This window comes from Brassica oleracea, chromosome C4, assembly GCF_000695525.1.
Source record: "Brassica oleracea var. oleracea cultivar TO1000 chromosome C4, BOL, whole genome shotgun sequence".
Lineage (NCBI taxonomy): Eukaryota > Viridiplantae > Streptophyta > Magnoliopsida > Brassicales > Brassicaceae > Brassica > Brassica oleracea.
The window spans coordinates 38081009-38097110 of NC_027751.1; the positions used below are offsets into that span (position 1 = coordinate 38081009).

At 31.6% G+C, this 16102-nt stretch overlaps 2 protein-coding genes and 1 pseudogene across 2 annotated transcripts; 2 read left to right on the plus strand and 1 right to left on the minus strand.

Annotated features, from left to right (window-relative positions):
• Positions 1-3737: 3737 nt before the first annotated feature.
• On the minus strand, positions 3738-5141 carry LOC106340011 (annotated as a pseudogene).
• Positions 5142-10133: 4992 nt separating this feature from the next.
• Positions 10134-11469, plus strand: LOC106338828 (F-box/kelch-repeat protein At3g27150-like). The gene is made up of 2 exons (XM_013777717.1): positions 10134-10182; positions 10738-11469. Exon 2 carries the CDS (start codon positions 10741-10743, stop codon positions 11467-11469), a length of 729 nt encoding a protein of 242 aa, XP_013633171.1. The 5' UTR covers positions 10134-10182; positions 10738-10740.
• Positions 11470-12627: 1158 nt separating this feature from the next.
• Positions 12628-14532, plus strand: LOC106341552 (F-box/kelch-repeat protein At3g27150-like). The gene is made up of 2 exons (XM_013780292.1): positions 12628-12676; positions 13225-14532. The coding sequence occupies exon 2, from the start codon at positions 13228-13230 to the stop codon at positions 14530-14532; it is 1305 nt and encodes a 434-aa protein (XP_013635746.1). The 5' UTR covers positions 12628-12676; positions 13225-13227.
• Positions 14533-16102: the final 1570 nt, after the last annotated feature.

A 16102-nucleotide genomic window follows, 5' to 3' on the forward strand; every position in this document is an offset into this window, starting at 1 on the left:
CTTTCCGACGAAATTCCGACGGATGTAAAGCAGTCTGTAGGAATTCCATCGGTATTGTCCAATCTCAAACGGCTATACAATGGTCATATATATTTGTCGGCAACGGTCACATGGTTCGTCGGAAATTCGTCGGAAAATACCGACGGAAATCCGACGACTTTACTGTTAATCGGAATGTCGTCGGAAATTCGTCGGAATATTCCGACCAACTTCCGACGACTACAACGGTTACATTTTTTATCGGAATGTCGTCGAAAAGTCGTCGGAAAATTCCGACGACCCTTTTTTCGTCGGAATTCCGTCAGAAATGGCTGACGGAATTCCGACGACTTCATTTTTTTGGATTTGGTCGGAAATTGGTCAGTAATCCGTCACAAATGTCCGACGACATTGATGTCCGTCGGAACCTCCGTCGGAATTCGGCGTGTTTTCTTGTAGTGAGTGGTGAACAACACCTTGGAGAGTGATTGTCGGGTTTGCTTAGAGATCGTCATGTGACTCGAAATGTACCGACAACATCTTTCGTAGGGTGTCTACTGCTGTCTCATCCGAGACGAGCACCTTAGACACCACCTGCTTAAATTTTTCTATGAAGTCTTTGAGACTCTCGTTAGGAGTCTGAGACATCTTCCATTGGTTGGAAGCCAATGCTCCATGACGAGTAAACATGATGTAGTGTCTGAGGAACTCGACATACATGTCATGGAAGTTGTGGATGGAGTCTTCAGCTAACTTGAAGAACCAGGTCAAGGACGAACCGCCGAAGCTTTCTACGAAGAGTTGGCAGAAACGGGCATCAGGCCCGGTTCACTAGGAAGGACAAGCGGTGCGACCGTCCCGGACCCAAGCCCCCGTATAATAATAATTAAAAGGTCCATTTTTTTATAAATCTATATATTTTTATATATAAAAAAATTATAAATATAATAAGTAAAATTGAAAAGGGCCCAAAATTATTTGATATGTATATAATTCTATTTTCATTACAAAATATATAAAATATCACTGATTAAATTTTAAAAATATTTTAAACATTATTTACATATAAATTTTAGAGGATAATTTTTTTTTTGCCCAAGGGTCCTTAACAGCGTTGAACCGGCCCTGACGGGCATCCTTCTCTTTGTCGAAAAATTGTGCTCGTCTCATGGCTATGTTGAATGAAGTCACATGGCCAGTGGGATCTATGTCGCCGGAGTAAAAAGAATACGGATCTTATCCGTTGGTTGGACTTTAAACATCAGTAATTTGCTTTGAAAAAGGAGTCTTTAGCATCACGGTGAGAACGTGTTCGATCTGTGGGGCCAAGATGGTGATGTAGTGGATTTTGGAGTTGATATCTTGTATCGAAAGTTGAAAGTCGGCGACTTGACGTTTTGTGGTTGTTTCAGTATCGTTATTTGACGGGTTTACTTCGCCAGTCGCCTGCTCTCCTCTGCTGGCCAAAGGGTTTTTGGTGGTGAAAAGTTGTCTTCGAATTGTTGGTGCGATGACATCGACGACTGGGGGCGTTGCGGCGAGACACTCATTCTTCGCCTTTTACGCTTCTTCCTGCTGGGCGAGACGCTCCATGATCATTTGCATCATTTCTGTCATGGTCGGTGTCTATGTTGCTGGCGCAGGTTGGTGTATGGTGATGATGTTCAGGTACAGAGAATGCATATCTCATGGGGGAGAAAAGCATGGTGTGGTGCACATCTCGTGGGGGAGAAAAGCACATTTGGTATGAAAGTTTTCAGGTGAGAAACGTGGTTGCAACATGGTTGCTGAACTAGAAGAGTGTTGTGCTTGATCGGCACACAAAGCTAAAAGGGGGAGATTGAAGATGTAAGATGTATGCCCTGAAGTAGTCGCTGACATAGTTGCTGAAGCAGACGTCGGATTAAGTGGTGAAGACCATGTGGAGTCAAGATGCTGAGCTGGAGTCGTGTAGACTTGGAGAGCAAGGGAGTATCTTGAAGATATGGAAAGATGAATAAACTTGAGGAGCAAGTTTATGACTTAAAGAAAGAGGAATAAGTGCATTCCAAGAAAAGGAAAATTGCACTTATTGTTATGGAAGATGTCCATACATGTTGCCTTGGAGACTAGGATTTCGGGAACATGGAGAATAACTATAAGATAACTATGGGGTCGTCTGGATAGAGACAGAGACACATAGGCTGATCTTATAGAGAGAGAGAAGCTCTTGGAAGTGTTCTGGGTCGTGCTGAAGCAGGGGCTGAAGTACTTGACGGTAGAGAGACATAAGCGGGTAGCTTAGGAATCTTTCAGTAGCAGCTGTTAGGGTGTTAACAGGCTGGCTAAGCTGATTAAGCAGATCTTGTAATTGAGTGTACAAGGCGATTTCTAATAAAGCTATTGGTGTGTACTTGTGTATTTTGTCTCTCTTGATTTACCTTCTGCATTACTATTGTTGTGTCATCTTGCACTAACATATGGTGGTTGAATCATTGTTAACTACTTCGTAATGTCCGACAGTGGACACGAGCTGTTGAATCTGAATTTGGTTTAAGAAGATCAAAATTCAATTTTGAATGTGTTTTTATTGATCAGAAAAGAGTGGAGTTATAATTTTTCTTTGAACAAAAAAGGCAACAATGATTCAACCACCATATGATATATATGTGTGTGTGTCTTTGTGTTATCATTAGTTTGCATTGATATATATGATTTTTATATATCATAAAATATATTATTATTATTAAAAAATATATAAAAATAAAATATAATTTTTATTTTTATTTTTTTATAAACGATAATTGGATATATATCAATGCAAACTAATAATTCTATTTAAAATTAAACTATATCATTATTAAAGTAGTTACAAAGATTTTATTTTATTAGCTTTAGTGAATATATGGAACTTACCAACATAATTTCTGGTTTTATTTCTAAATTTGAAATATATATATGGAGGTTAAATTAAATTGGACCTACATAATAGAGATGAAATATTTTGAGATACTGTTAAGAACAATAAAAAATATTTTTAAAATAGAAACTATATTATATTGTACTTACAAACTAATTTTGTAGTAAATATTTTTATTTTAAACAAAAAAGATATTTCTTTCCAACAAAATCTTGTAAAGATCTTTATAAAATGTATTTTGAAAGCTAATCAATTTAAATTTCTATTATCATTAAAATATAATTAAAATATTTATATGATTTTAATTTTCGTTCATCAATGAAAAATAAATTTAATTTACATAATTTAAGTTAATTAATTTTTGAAAATAAATTTTATCCTGATTCTAAAATGATTTTTTTAGAATTTTCTTAAACAATATTTATTTGTATTTAAATAAAAGATAAATATATTAAAAGATACGATGATTAAGTTATGTAAAATTTGATAAACTTTCTTGAGGATAGTCAAACAAAAAAAACCACAAATGAACAAAGCCATAACTTTTGTTTTAATATATAATGTTGATGTTAAAACACACATCAAACTTATATATTTACAAAAAAAAAAAAATTAAAATTGCTAATTTTGAAAATTTAAGTTACTATTTTTAGATAATATTATAAAATTTTGATTTTTTTTTGAATTGTTAATTGTAAAACTTCTCAACTGTGTTTACTTACCATAGAAACCTCTAAACTAAAGATTTACCGATAATAATGGTAATTATGACTTCTTAAGGTTTAATTCATTAAATAAAGTTAATTTGAGAGTTTTTTCATTAAATACTTAGTTTAAAGTTTTTTTACCTATACAGGGGTTTAAAAGTTAAAAATCCATATATATATATATACAGAGAGAGAACTAGTTGTCAACTTCGTGATACAATTTTGTATTCGATCACAGGAACAAGTTTCTAGGTAATAATCTTCTTCCTTTTCTTTTACCAAAAAAAAAATATTCTTCCTTTTGCCGTTCCCTTCACGGCTTGTGTAACTTGAACCCAAACACTCGTGGAACATAGCTTTGCGACGACACCTTTTTAGGCCTCCTAGATGAATAATACATCAGAAACAGATGTGGAAACGCTGTCCCAAAGTAAGCTCCATCTATATCTGTTTTGATATGTTTAAAGAAGAACAAAAAAATAACCCAAGATAGGAAAAATATCGAATGCCAATCAACAAAAGGATACTACTACTTCCTTGGTAATTTGAAGGCGGGTGATAAATGTCTTCACACTTGGGACAATATATCTTCACGGTACTTGCTCCAGGGACATCGGATAGAGCAACAGGTAAACAAGATTGGCCACAACAATAAACTCTGGGGCATCTTCCAAACTCATGCTTATCGTATTTGTTTACCATAGAAAGGAATCCTTTGCTTGTCAATATGTAACGAGCATGAATCAATCCGTATAACATCTCAGCCGATGACTCGATCAACTCGTTCTGTTCATCTGTAATCATCTTACCATGAGAAGAAGAATCATCATCGAGAATCAAATCGAGAGCGTGGTCGTAGTAAGGAACTTGATGTCTGAGTCCACACAAGTTGAAGTCATCTAGGATGAAATAATCATCGACTTCACACAAGAATTCGTTCCCAGGTAGTTTACAGAACCAGGTAGTCCATGCCAAGTCTTCTTCGTCGGAACCACTGACCTCTGAGCCTTCTGATGTATCTACAGCTAAGAAATGCCGACAAAAAACATTAGTTGCTCGAGCACAACAGGACAAAGATGACTTTACACAATTTAACTCGAATGACCAAAAAAACAGTTCATCATTATAAATCATCCAGGTCCACTTTAAGCAAATAAGATCGTTTTTCTCAGTGTCGACAGCTAAAGGACACACAGAAACTAGCTTTTTATGGGTTTATTGCTAGATAAATTTCGGAATAACCATCCCTAAATACCATCTCGAATCGAATCAAACCTTGGAAAATGTCAGTCCGGGAGAGGGCAGCAGAACGACAATCACGCATCTGCTTCCCCATCAACACGGAGTTGGCTCCGGCTGTTTCTTTGCCATCGTAAGCTTCGCTAGTCCCTTCCCGGTCCACCACCTCGGCTTTCGGTCCAACCGTCCCTCTTCCCGTAAACATGATCTAATTTACTATCCCTCTCCCAGATTCCGAATCTCAAATACAACAACAAGAAAAAAGAACGAATCCAGTACGGTCTTCGGAGATCCGATTGGATGAGTTTTTAGGTTAGTGTTTAAAATGAAACTAGATTTGGAGGAAGTGTTTGTTTTCACCTTTCTATACATAAATTATTATTTTTAAACATTAGTGGTACGTTAATCATATACTTAAATGTTTATATAACTATTTTAAATACAATAATTTTATAATTTATATGTTATAATTAATCATTTGTTTAAAACCGTATGTATTTTCACTTCTTGTTATATATTTATCTTATCGTATTTGCATTTAGTTATTAAGCAAATTAATATATTCATGAGAAAACATATTTGAAAATTATTTTGTATTTAATTTATGCTAAATTCTGACCCGTGTTTCAAAGCCGTATTTCTTTTTACTAATATTTTTTATGCTTATTCATTTTAGATAATATATTATTGTATATACAAAAGTCTAAGATATGTTAATTTTTAGACATGTATTATATGGTTTGCTAATTTTAAACCGTTCTATCATCATATTATATTTTAAAATAAATAATTTATATTTATGAAAATAAAATTTATAAATTTATCAATTGAATATACTTTTATCATATTTATTTAAGTATAATAATTGTATTTTAACATGATCATCACTATAAAGTAGATAAAATATGATATAATTTATTTATTTTTCATTTTATAAACGATAACTTAAAATACATTAAATTATTGTTAAAATATTTTTACACAGATTTATTAGAAATTTTAAAATATAATATATAAATATATATTATATTTAAAATAAAAATATATTATGATTAAAGTAGTTACAAATATTTTATATTATAAGCTTTAAACAAATACATGTTAATTTTTATACATGTATTATATAGTTTGCTAATGTTAACCCATCTTACCAATGTATTAGATTTTATTTTTGTACATAAATATTTTATACTAACGAAAATAAATTATATAAAATTTATAAATTTAATACAATTTTATTATATTTAGCTCAATATAATAATTTTTTTTTAAATATGATTGATTATGATTATATAATATATAAAATACTACAGAATTTTTTATTTTTCATTTTATAAATGATTACTGAATTTATTAACGTATAATAATATTTCAAACTAATTTCAAAATTAATGAAAATATTTCAATATAATTTCCAAAATGAAACTTTTGTAAAAATCTTTTAAAACAGATTTGTTAGAATTTTAAAATAAATATATTTATATTTAAAATGAAAAGATATCAAAAGATATTATAATTAAAGTATTTTAAAGATTCTATTTATTATTAGTCTAAATAAAATACATTTAATAAGATTTCTAAGTGATGGTCCAAATTAAAAAAAATTCACACATGAAAGAAGTTATTACTTTTATTTTAATATATAAGATGTATTAAAAAGCTCAAGCCCATTATAGCACAGTCTTTCGATAAGCTCTAGTAACAAGGCCATTTTACCTGATATCCCAACTCGTTTCCAAATCCGACCCGTTAAAACCAAGTAGCAAAATACCAGACAGAAATTGATATTGAGGTAGAAAAAAATTTGAGTTATGAAAGATTTAATGTCGAAACCTGAATAGGTAATATCCAAACATGAATAGATATGTAAAGATATTCGAACATATGTGTATTTGACCATCTATACTATTAAAGCAGCCCTTACTTTTTGAACTTATTTACAATAGAATATCACTGCCATTTTTAGATATATTTTTAAATATTACAATTATATATTCGGCCAATCATAGACAAGACGTTTTAAAATCCACGATTTTCAACTTGGGTAACAATTTAACTATTAACTACACCATTAAATACTGTAAGAATATTTAAATTAAATATCGCTATTCCTATTTTATAGTAACTTGAAACCATATATAGTTATGATTTTGCTCATAAGATTATTATCAATTATTAGTTTTATATTTTTAGCTATTTTAAAATATATTATATCACCAATAATATAGGGACTTCCTAAACTAAATGATTCTATTCCTATATAAACACATTCATCCATAGAGGATTATAATCAAACCCACAAAACATATACTTACAAAAACATAGAGAAGGGCAGTGTTAAAATCTTCGATATATTTTCCATCAATGCTACACGGTTCTTTTAATGGGGTGCTGACATAGAATCTCCGGCAGACGAAATTAAACCAGGAAGAGAGAACGGAAGTGCTACAATCAAGATTCGTTCTCATTTTCTGCAGGTAAATGACCCTTAACTATCTTTTTTTTTTTGTAAACTAACCCTTAACTATCTTCCAACTTTCATTTTTTTGTTTCTTGATCAACGATGAAAACCCTTAATTAATTTCTATGTTTCATTGGAGTGGAGTTGAGGTTCCAAACCGCGAACCGAAGTATTTTAAGAAAAGAACAGTGAAGATGAGCATATTTTGGAATCACATCTCGGACTTCTTCAAGAAGATCGGAGCAATATTCACCGTCACTCCTACGGAAGACATGAGACCCTAGCCGCAGTGCCATGAGAATGATTTTAGGGCTTAAGGCAAGTTTCAAAAATAAACTTATTTATAACTATATTAAAAACAATTTTCACCAAACACACAAATCTAAAACTGTTAAAAATAAATTTATAATATAAATATGCTATAATTATATCATATAGATAAAATGGTTAAGTTCAGAAAGTGAATTAGTTGAACTCTCATCGAAGTGTTTTTTACAACAAAAAGTCTAAACCACTAGACTATAATTTTTAAAAAATTTGAGACCCCAAAATAAGGCATGAGAAGAATGACTTTTAGGCACGGCTCTGTGTAGCCATTGAGAAGATTAGCTATGACATAATAAAAATTAAAATTTTAAAATTTATAGAATTTAAAAAGGAAATAAATCCCGCCCTTTGAAAGGACGGGTCAAAATCTAGTATATTCTTAATGCTTCTCTCATTTTATTCAAAACATTCATATTAATGTTGCATATGGCTCAAAAATCAGATAATATACATATAATTGCGCAAAAGTGATTTGCTATTCACTTAAATATGTCAAGATTATCGTCAAAGTGCGGACAAAAGATTTACTATTCAATTAAAATATATATTAATGATTTGAAGGGAGCGATGATGAAGAATAATTTCAAATACATTGTTCTCAAATCCACGACAAAATGGTGATATATTTGATGTAAGGATAACTTATTCGATTGGAGTGTGCATACAGAATGCTTAGATGAATCAACACTATCAATCAATGTGGGGCAAGACATGCATGTGCTCCTTCAAAGAGAAGCAAATTCGGAAAAAAATAAATTTTGCAAAAACCATTACAAATCTGATTAAACATAAATATGAGAGAAAAATATAGGTACACAACCGAATGACATCATTCAGTTAATGTGATTGGAGCAAGGTTGCAAACTCACTTATTGACAAGCTTGGGAAAGCTAGTAAGTTTTGCAGTTCAACCTAGATTATTCTTAAGATTACTTAATTTACTTGTATGCTTACACCCTTTGTTCACACAGTTGTATAAGCTCAAACGATCAATAATATATACTTTTCTATAGGTCCCCTTTTCTATATCTAAGTTATCAATATATTTGTACAATGTCCATTACTTAAGGATACAAACTATACAGTATGGACAATACGTATGAAGGCAGCGTTGAAAGTTCATAAGGTTTGGGAGTCCGTTGATCCAGGAGAAGAAGACAGAGAGAAGAGTGACTTAGCGAGAGCCCTACTTTTCCAATCCATACTGGAATCACTAATACTGCAAGTTGGAAACATCGACACCGCGAAATAAATTTGGCAAGAAATAAAGATGAGACACATGGGAGCTGATCGCGTGAAAGAAGCACGTTTACAAACCCTAATGGCAGATTTCAACCGACTTAAGATGAAGGAGACTGACTCGATTGATAATTTCGTTGGTAGACTCTCCGAGTTATCAACTAAATCGGCTACCTTAGGAGAAAGCAATGATGAACTAAAGCTTGTTAAAAAATTTCTCAACAGCTTACCTAGAATAAAATATATACATATTATAGCTGCATTGGAACAAGTCCTCGATCTTAACAAGACAAGCTTTGAAGACATAGTGGGAAGGTTGAAAGCTTACGAAGAAAGAATTTTTGATGAGGAAGATGAGAAACACGAGGATCAAAGTCAAAACAATAAGCTTATGTATACCAACGCAGACTCGCAGCCGTATCAAGAGAGATACGAAAGTGGAAGGGAAGAAGTTTGGGTATCGGGGAAGAGGCAGAGGACGTTATGGTTATCAGCAGAATGGAACTATCACCAAGAAAGAGATGCTTTGAGGGTTACATGTTTCAGATGTGATAAGTTAGGACACTTTGCTCAAAGTTTTCCTGACCGATTACTCAAGTTACAAGAGACACAAGAAAGCGAAGAGGACACTACACATGATGCGGATGAGTTGATGATGAATGAGGTTGTATACCTCAATGAACGGAATGTCGTGCCAAGTAAAATCGATGCTGCCTCAACCATAGGGTGTTTAATTAATACTTGACTTTCTTTTTATAAATTTTATGTGTTATATATACAAATAGACTTTGATCAAAGAAAAAATAGACAAATCGACTTTCATTATAACTGGAAAGTAATCTTTTAATTTGAAATGTAACCTTTTTATTTTACAAGTATTAAATTTGTTATTTATTAAGTTCTTAATTAATGCATACATACATACATACTTTTTAAAAAATCAAAATTTTTTTCTGTCATAGTAATAAATATTCTCAAACAATTAACAAAAACTTAGTCAAACCTGCAAAGAGTCACTAATTAGTAGTTTTATGATGTATGGGAAAAAAACAAAAACAAACTAACAAACGTTTAGTCAAGATTTCTATAGAATTTATTATTTTGATTTATGGTAGAAGGTTGAATAACCATATTGCATTACTATGGTAATAAAATGTCCATATGGTAATAAAATTAAACAAAAGATAATAATTATGGTAGAGAATTCAAAACAGATATACTATATATATCTGAGTAACTGAGTCAAGATTTCATATGTATCTTTTCAATTAACTATATATAATTGGGACTCAAGTGTGAGTTCAATAAAGCATTTTATATAAGCTTTTAAGGTACACATGCCAATTTTTAAGGTACACATGCCAATAATCTCTAATTATATTAATACATACTCAGATTTTTATACTGTATCACCATTATAAAATATATCTATCTTTGTCGTAATATGCTTTATTTTCAAATTATATCGATCAACTGAAGTTAAATAATACATATTCCCATTTTCATATTTTCTAAGTTCTTGAAATAGTAAAAATTGTAATCATAAAAAGCCAGTAATTATATGTTTTTAGAAGAGTGATTTTCCATTTCCATCGTGTTAAAAAATTTCAGATTACATTTATTGTTTTGTTTGCTTATACTGGCTCTCTCTATTGTTTAAAGTAATGATATAATTTTTTTACTTTCTTGAAGTATCAATTTCTGAATATATCAGAAGTTTACATAAGCATTAACTAATTATTTTTTTAAAGAAGATTGAGTTCAATTTAGTTAATGAAATTTTGAGTCTCTTTGATTTTCCAGTTTACATAATAAAAAAACTATTCTGGAATTCAGATTCTTGCAACTGGGTGATGTTACTCAATGTATTATTTTGGAATTTACAGGAAATGATGTCAAAAGAGATGGTTAAAATAAATCCAGATATGCTAATGCTAAGTGATGATCAGACTCCTAAGATTGGAGCTAGCTTGAGCCAATCTAAACGAAGGAAGATTTCAATTGTTGGCATTAAACCCAACATACCTGACCTGAATGTGAAACCTTGTTATGATTCTGATGAGGAAGAAAAAGGAGAAATTACAAAAACATTTCAGAATCTTGCAGGTTTAAAATCTCATGATGGATGTTATGTTCATCATAAGCTTTTGTACGAGCTTGAGGTCGAGATCTTTGCTCGTCTTCCATGCTTTGAATACTGGAAACTGCAGTTTCTTAACAAGAAATTTTTGCAGTTGTTAAAAAGTGGTGAAATTTTCAGGGTGAGACAAGAAAAAGGCCTTGTGAAACCCTACGTGATTTTGCATTCAGGGGCTGATTCAAATTGGGAAATGTTTGATAAGGATTTTAAAAACTTTCAGAAACTTCCTAAAGTTCCTTCTTCTGACTATTGCTTTTTCCACAGCGATAAGGAAACAATTAGTGTGGGTACTCAGTTAATTGTCATTGGAAGAGAAATAGAGGGAATTGTGGTGTTTCGCTACGAGCTAGAGAATCATAAGTGGTTCAAAGGTCCTTCAATGATCACACCGAGGGTCATGTACGGTTCTGCTAGCCATGGAAAAATTTTTACTTGCTTGGTTTGGACAACTAGAATTTTCAGGTTATTAGGTTTTTAACCATAAACAATGGTTGTATTTTTTAAAATAAAATTGCCTGTTTTATTTTACATGGTTAGATAATCGATTTACTAAAAACATAGAATGTACTAATTTAACTTTGGTAATTTTGATAAAACATTTTTATTATATTTTATGTGAACCCAAATTGTATTATTTACCCAGAGGAGTTGAAAATACAGGAGTTATAAATAATTAGAAATAAGAAAGCAACTGTTATAAAAATGTGCTTGTTTATCATTTATAAATAATAATAAGAAAGACCTTGTTATTTTTATATTATTATTAATCAGTTTGATACTAGCGGCTTGATCCCCGTAACTAGTTACTAGATAATCCCAATTCGAAAATCCATGATCAATGATTTGACTTCACTATATGTTGTTTCATTGAAGCCGATTTAAAGAACTATCTGAAGCTATAGGGGCATCAGATTTCTCATCGTAAAAGTGAACATTGTGAGCTACTTAAAAGGGTACCAGAGAAACAGTAAATATCTATTGCATTATGACAAAATTTTTTTTTTTATAATCTAACAGCAACTTAATACAGTTTGGTTAGAATCAGGTTAATCATAGGGTGTTTAATTAATACTTAACTTTATTTTTATAAATTTTATGTGTTATATATACATATAGACTTTGATCAAAGAAAAAATAGACAAATCGACTTTCATTATAACTGGAAAGTAATCTTTTAATTTGAAATGTAACCTTTTTATTTTACAAGTATTAAATTTGTTATTTATTAAGTTCTTAATGAATGCATACATACTTTTTAAAATTGCAATGGATTAAAATAAGTAAGTTCATCGAAAGGCAAAAAAAAATCAAAATTTTTTTCTGTCATAGTAATAAATATTCTTAAACAATTAACAAAAACTTAGTCAAACCTGCAAAGAGTCACTAATTAGTAGTTTTATGATGTATGGGAAAAACAAAAACAAACTAACAAACGTTTAGTCAAGATTTCTATAGAATTTATTATTTTGATTTATGGTAGAAGGTTGAATAACCATATGTCCATATTGCATTACCATGGTAATAAAATTAAACAAAAGATAATAATTATGGTAGAGAATTCAAAACAGATATACTATATATATCCGAGTAACTGAGTCAAGATTTCATATGTATCTTTTCAATTAACTATATATAATTGGGACTCAAGTGTGAGTTCAATAAAGCATTTTATATAAGCTTTTAAGGTACACATGCCAATTATATAATAATCCTAATCTCTAATTACATTAATACATACTCAGATTTTTATACTGTATCACCATCATAAAAATATATCTATCATTGTCATAATATGCTTTATTTTCAAATTATATCGATCAACTTAAGTTAAATAATACATATTCCCATTTTCATATTTTCTAAGTTCTTCAAATAGTAAAAATTGTAATCATAAAAAGCCAGTAATTATATGCTTTTAGAAGAGTGATTTTCAATTTTCATCGTGTTAAAATTTTTCAGATTACATTTATTGTTTTGTTTGCTGATACCGGCTCACGCTATTGTTTAAAGTAATGATATAATTTTTTTTACTCTCTTGAAGTATCAATTTCTGAATATATCAGAAGTTTACATAAGCATTAACTAATTATTTTTTTAAAGAAGATTGAGTTCAATTTAGTTAATGCAATTTTGAGTCTCTTTGATTTTCCAGTTTACATAAAAAAAACTATTTTGGAATTCAGATTCTTGAAACTGATTGATGTTACTCAAAGTATTATTTTGGAATTTACAGGAAATGATGTCAAAAGAGATGGTTAAAATAAATCCAGATATGCTAATGCTAAGTGATGATCAGACTCCTAAGATTGGAGCTAGCTTGAGCCAATCTAAACGAAGGAAGATTTCAATTGTTGGCATTAAACCCAACATACCTGACCTGAATGTGAAACCTTGTTATGATTCTGATGACGAAGAAAAAGGAGAAATTACAAAAACATTTGAGAATCTTGCAGGTTTAAAATCTCATGATGGATGTTATGTTCATCATAAGTTTTTGTACGAGCTTGAGGTCGAGATCTTTGCTCGTCTTCCATGCTTCGAATACTGGAAACTGCGGTTTCTTAACAAGAAATTTTTGAAGTTGTTAAAAAGTGGTGAAATTTTCAGGGTGAGACAAGAAAAAGGCCTTGTGAAACCCTACGTGATTTTGCATTCAGGGGCTGATTCAAATTGGGAAATGTTTGATAAGGATTTTAAAAACTTTCAGAAACTTCCTAAAGTTCCTTCTTCTGACTATTGCTTTTTCCACAGCGATAAGGAAACAATTAGTGTGGGTACTCAGTTAATTGTCATTGGAAGAGAAATAGAGGGAATTGTGGTGTTTCGCTACGAGCTAGAGAATCATAAGTGGTTCAAAGGTCCTTCAATGATCACACCGAGGGTCATGTACGGTTCTGCTAGCCATGGAAAAATCGCATTTTTTGCAGGAGGCATTCAAAAGGATGACAATGAGAACCCTATAGTTGTTCGAACCGTAGAAAAGTATAATGCTGATACAAAAAGTTGGACTATGATTAATGGAATGCATAAAGCAAGGAAGTTCAGCTCAGGATGTTTCTTGCGTGGAAAGTTTTATGTCCTCGGTGGCCGAGATGAGAATGATAAACACCTCACTTGTGGAGAAAGTTATGATGAGACCACAAATTCTTGGGAGTTGATACCTGACATGTTAAAGGACATGACATTCATTATTCCTTCCCAATCTCCGCCTCTTATAGCTGTGGTTGATGACAATCTATACATGTTGGAGACATCTTTGAACGAGCTTCGCGTATATGATATAAACACAAATATTTGGAAGAAACTTGGTGTTGTCCCTGTGAGCGCAAACACTACCTTTGGTTGGGGGACTGCGTTTAAATCTATGGGAGATAGACTTCTGGTTGTTGGAACTTCTCACTCTTGGCATAGGAAAGCAATAGTCTACTCATGCCGTCCTTCTCCAGACGTGGAAGAGCAGCACTGGGAAGAATTAAAATATTGGTGCACTGGTTCTGAGCTCCCACCGTTTATTCATAACTGTTGTTTGATGTTTGCTTAAAGTTGTGACCTCAAGGACCACCGTGATGCATGGCTGAAGCAGGGAACGGGTATCTTCAACCACACTTCATCGCCTCTGATGGCTGAAGCTCTCGCAGTCAGAACAGCTCTCCTCAACGCCCTCGATGCGGGCTATACCAGAATCTGTATTAAATCAGATTGTCACGCCCTTGTTGCTATTATCTCCTTGAAACAACACCCGGCGGATCTCCACGGAATCACTCGGGACATCGAGCATCTATCTCTCTCCTTTGAATGTATCTCCTTTGTTTTCATTTCCAGAATCTTGAATTCGGCGGCTGATGCCCTTGCGAAATCATCTCTATACTCTGCCCCCACCAACTAGTTTGTTTGGTTGGGTTATTATCTATAATATTCAGTGTTCAAAAAAAAAAATATACTGTATTTTGCCAAAAAATAGTTATATATTTTAAAAACTAAATTTATCTTCAAAATTTTCATACAACTAGAGATCAGTAAACTAATGTTGGATTATATCGGATAGAGCTTCAACAAAGGTCGGGAGGACAATTTCTTGAAACGCATTAAAAATCAATTAACAGAATTAGAGTTACCAGACTTAATTGTTACTTGGCAAACTATAACACCACAAGAGCAACTATAACATGTTACTAACATATCACTGACAATCGATGTGACGCATGTTAATTAGTGTAACGAGGAAATGACCAAGTTTGTTTTTTCATTTGAGTAGAATATAATTTGAGTAGAATATGTATCTTCATCCTCTCTGTTTTATATTTCGAGTTTCCTAATAAATTACAGTCATGTATATTCTTCGACAATAACCAACAAAAAATAGAAGCCACATTTACTGTTTAATAACGGTAACTTAACTGAGTCTAAAAATAAATATAAACCACTTTAAACAGGAAAAAAAATCAATATCTAGCTCATCATATGCAGGGCCGTCTAACAGCACGCGCAAGCGGAGCGGTCGAATAGGACCCAAAATATATAAAAAAAAGTTTAATTTTTTTTTAAAAATATATAGATAAATTATTGTAAGAAACTTTAAAATTTTAGATATAATGCTAAATTTAGAACTTATAATTAAAAAAATCAGACAAAGTTATTAAATTTTAAAATTACTTGATAAAATGTACGATTAATATTTTTTTTTGAACAAGGTCTAAAATTAATTTGAGACGGCCCTGATCATATGCGACCACTCAAGTTTTCTTTTTTGTTTTGTCAGCAACAACCATTCAAGTTAATAATCCCAAATAATACACACTGGTACGAAGACCGTGTCAAATATTACAAATAAAGACTCTGTTTTCCTGTTCTAGATGTGTCCTTCTTCATATTTTAATCAATCATCTTCATTATTTGATAGTTTAAGTACAAGAAAAACAATTTACTAACTTTAGGAGGTGTTATTGGTTTATATATTTTGATTGATTTAGAAATCCATATAGTATTTATAAATCCAAGTAAAATATGCAAATCCGGAGGTTTTCCCTCAGATTTGAATCTTTGTATTTTTAACTAAAAAATCCAAACAAATTCATTCAAATCCATTATAAAATCAAATATATTAGTAAATC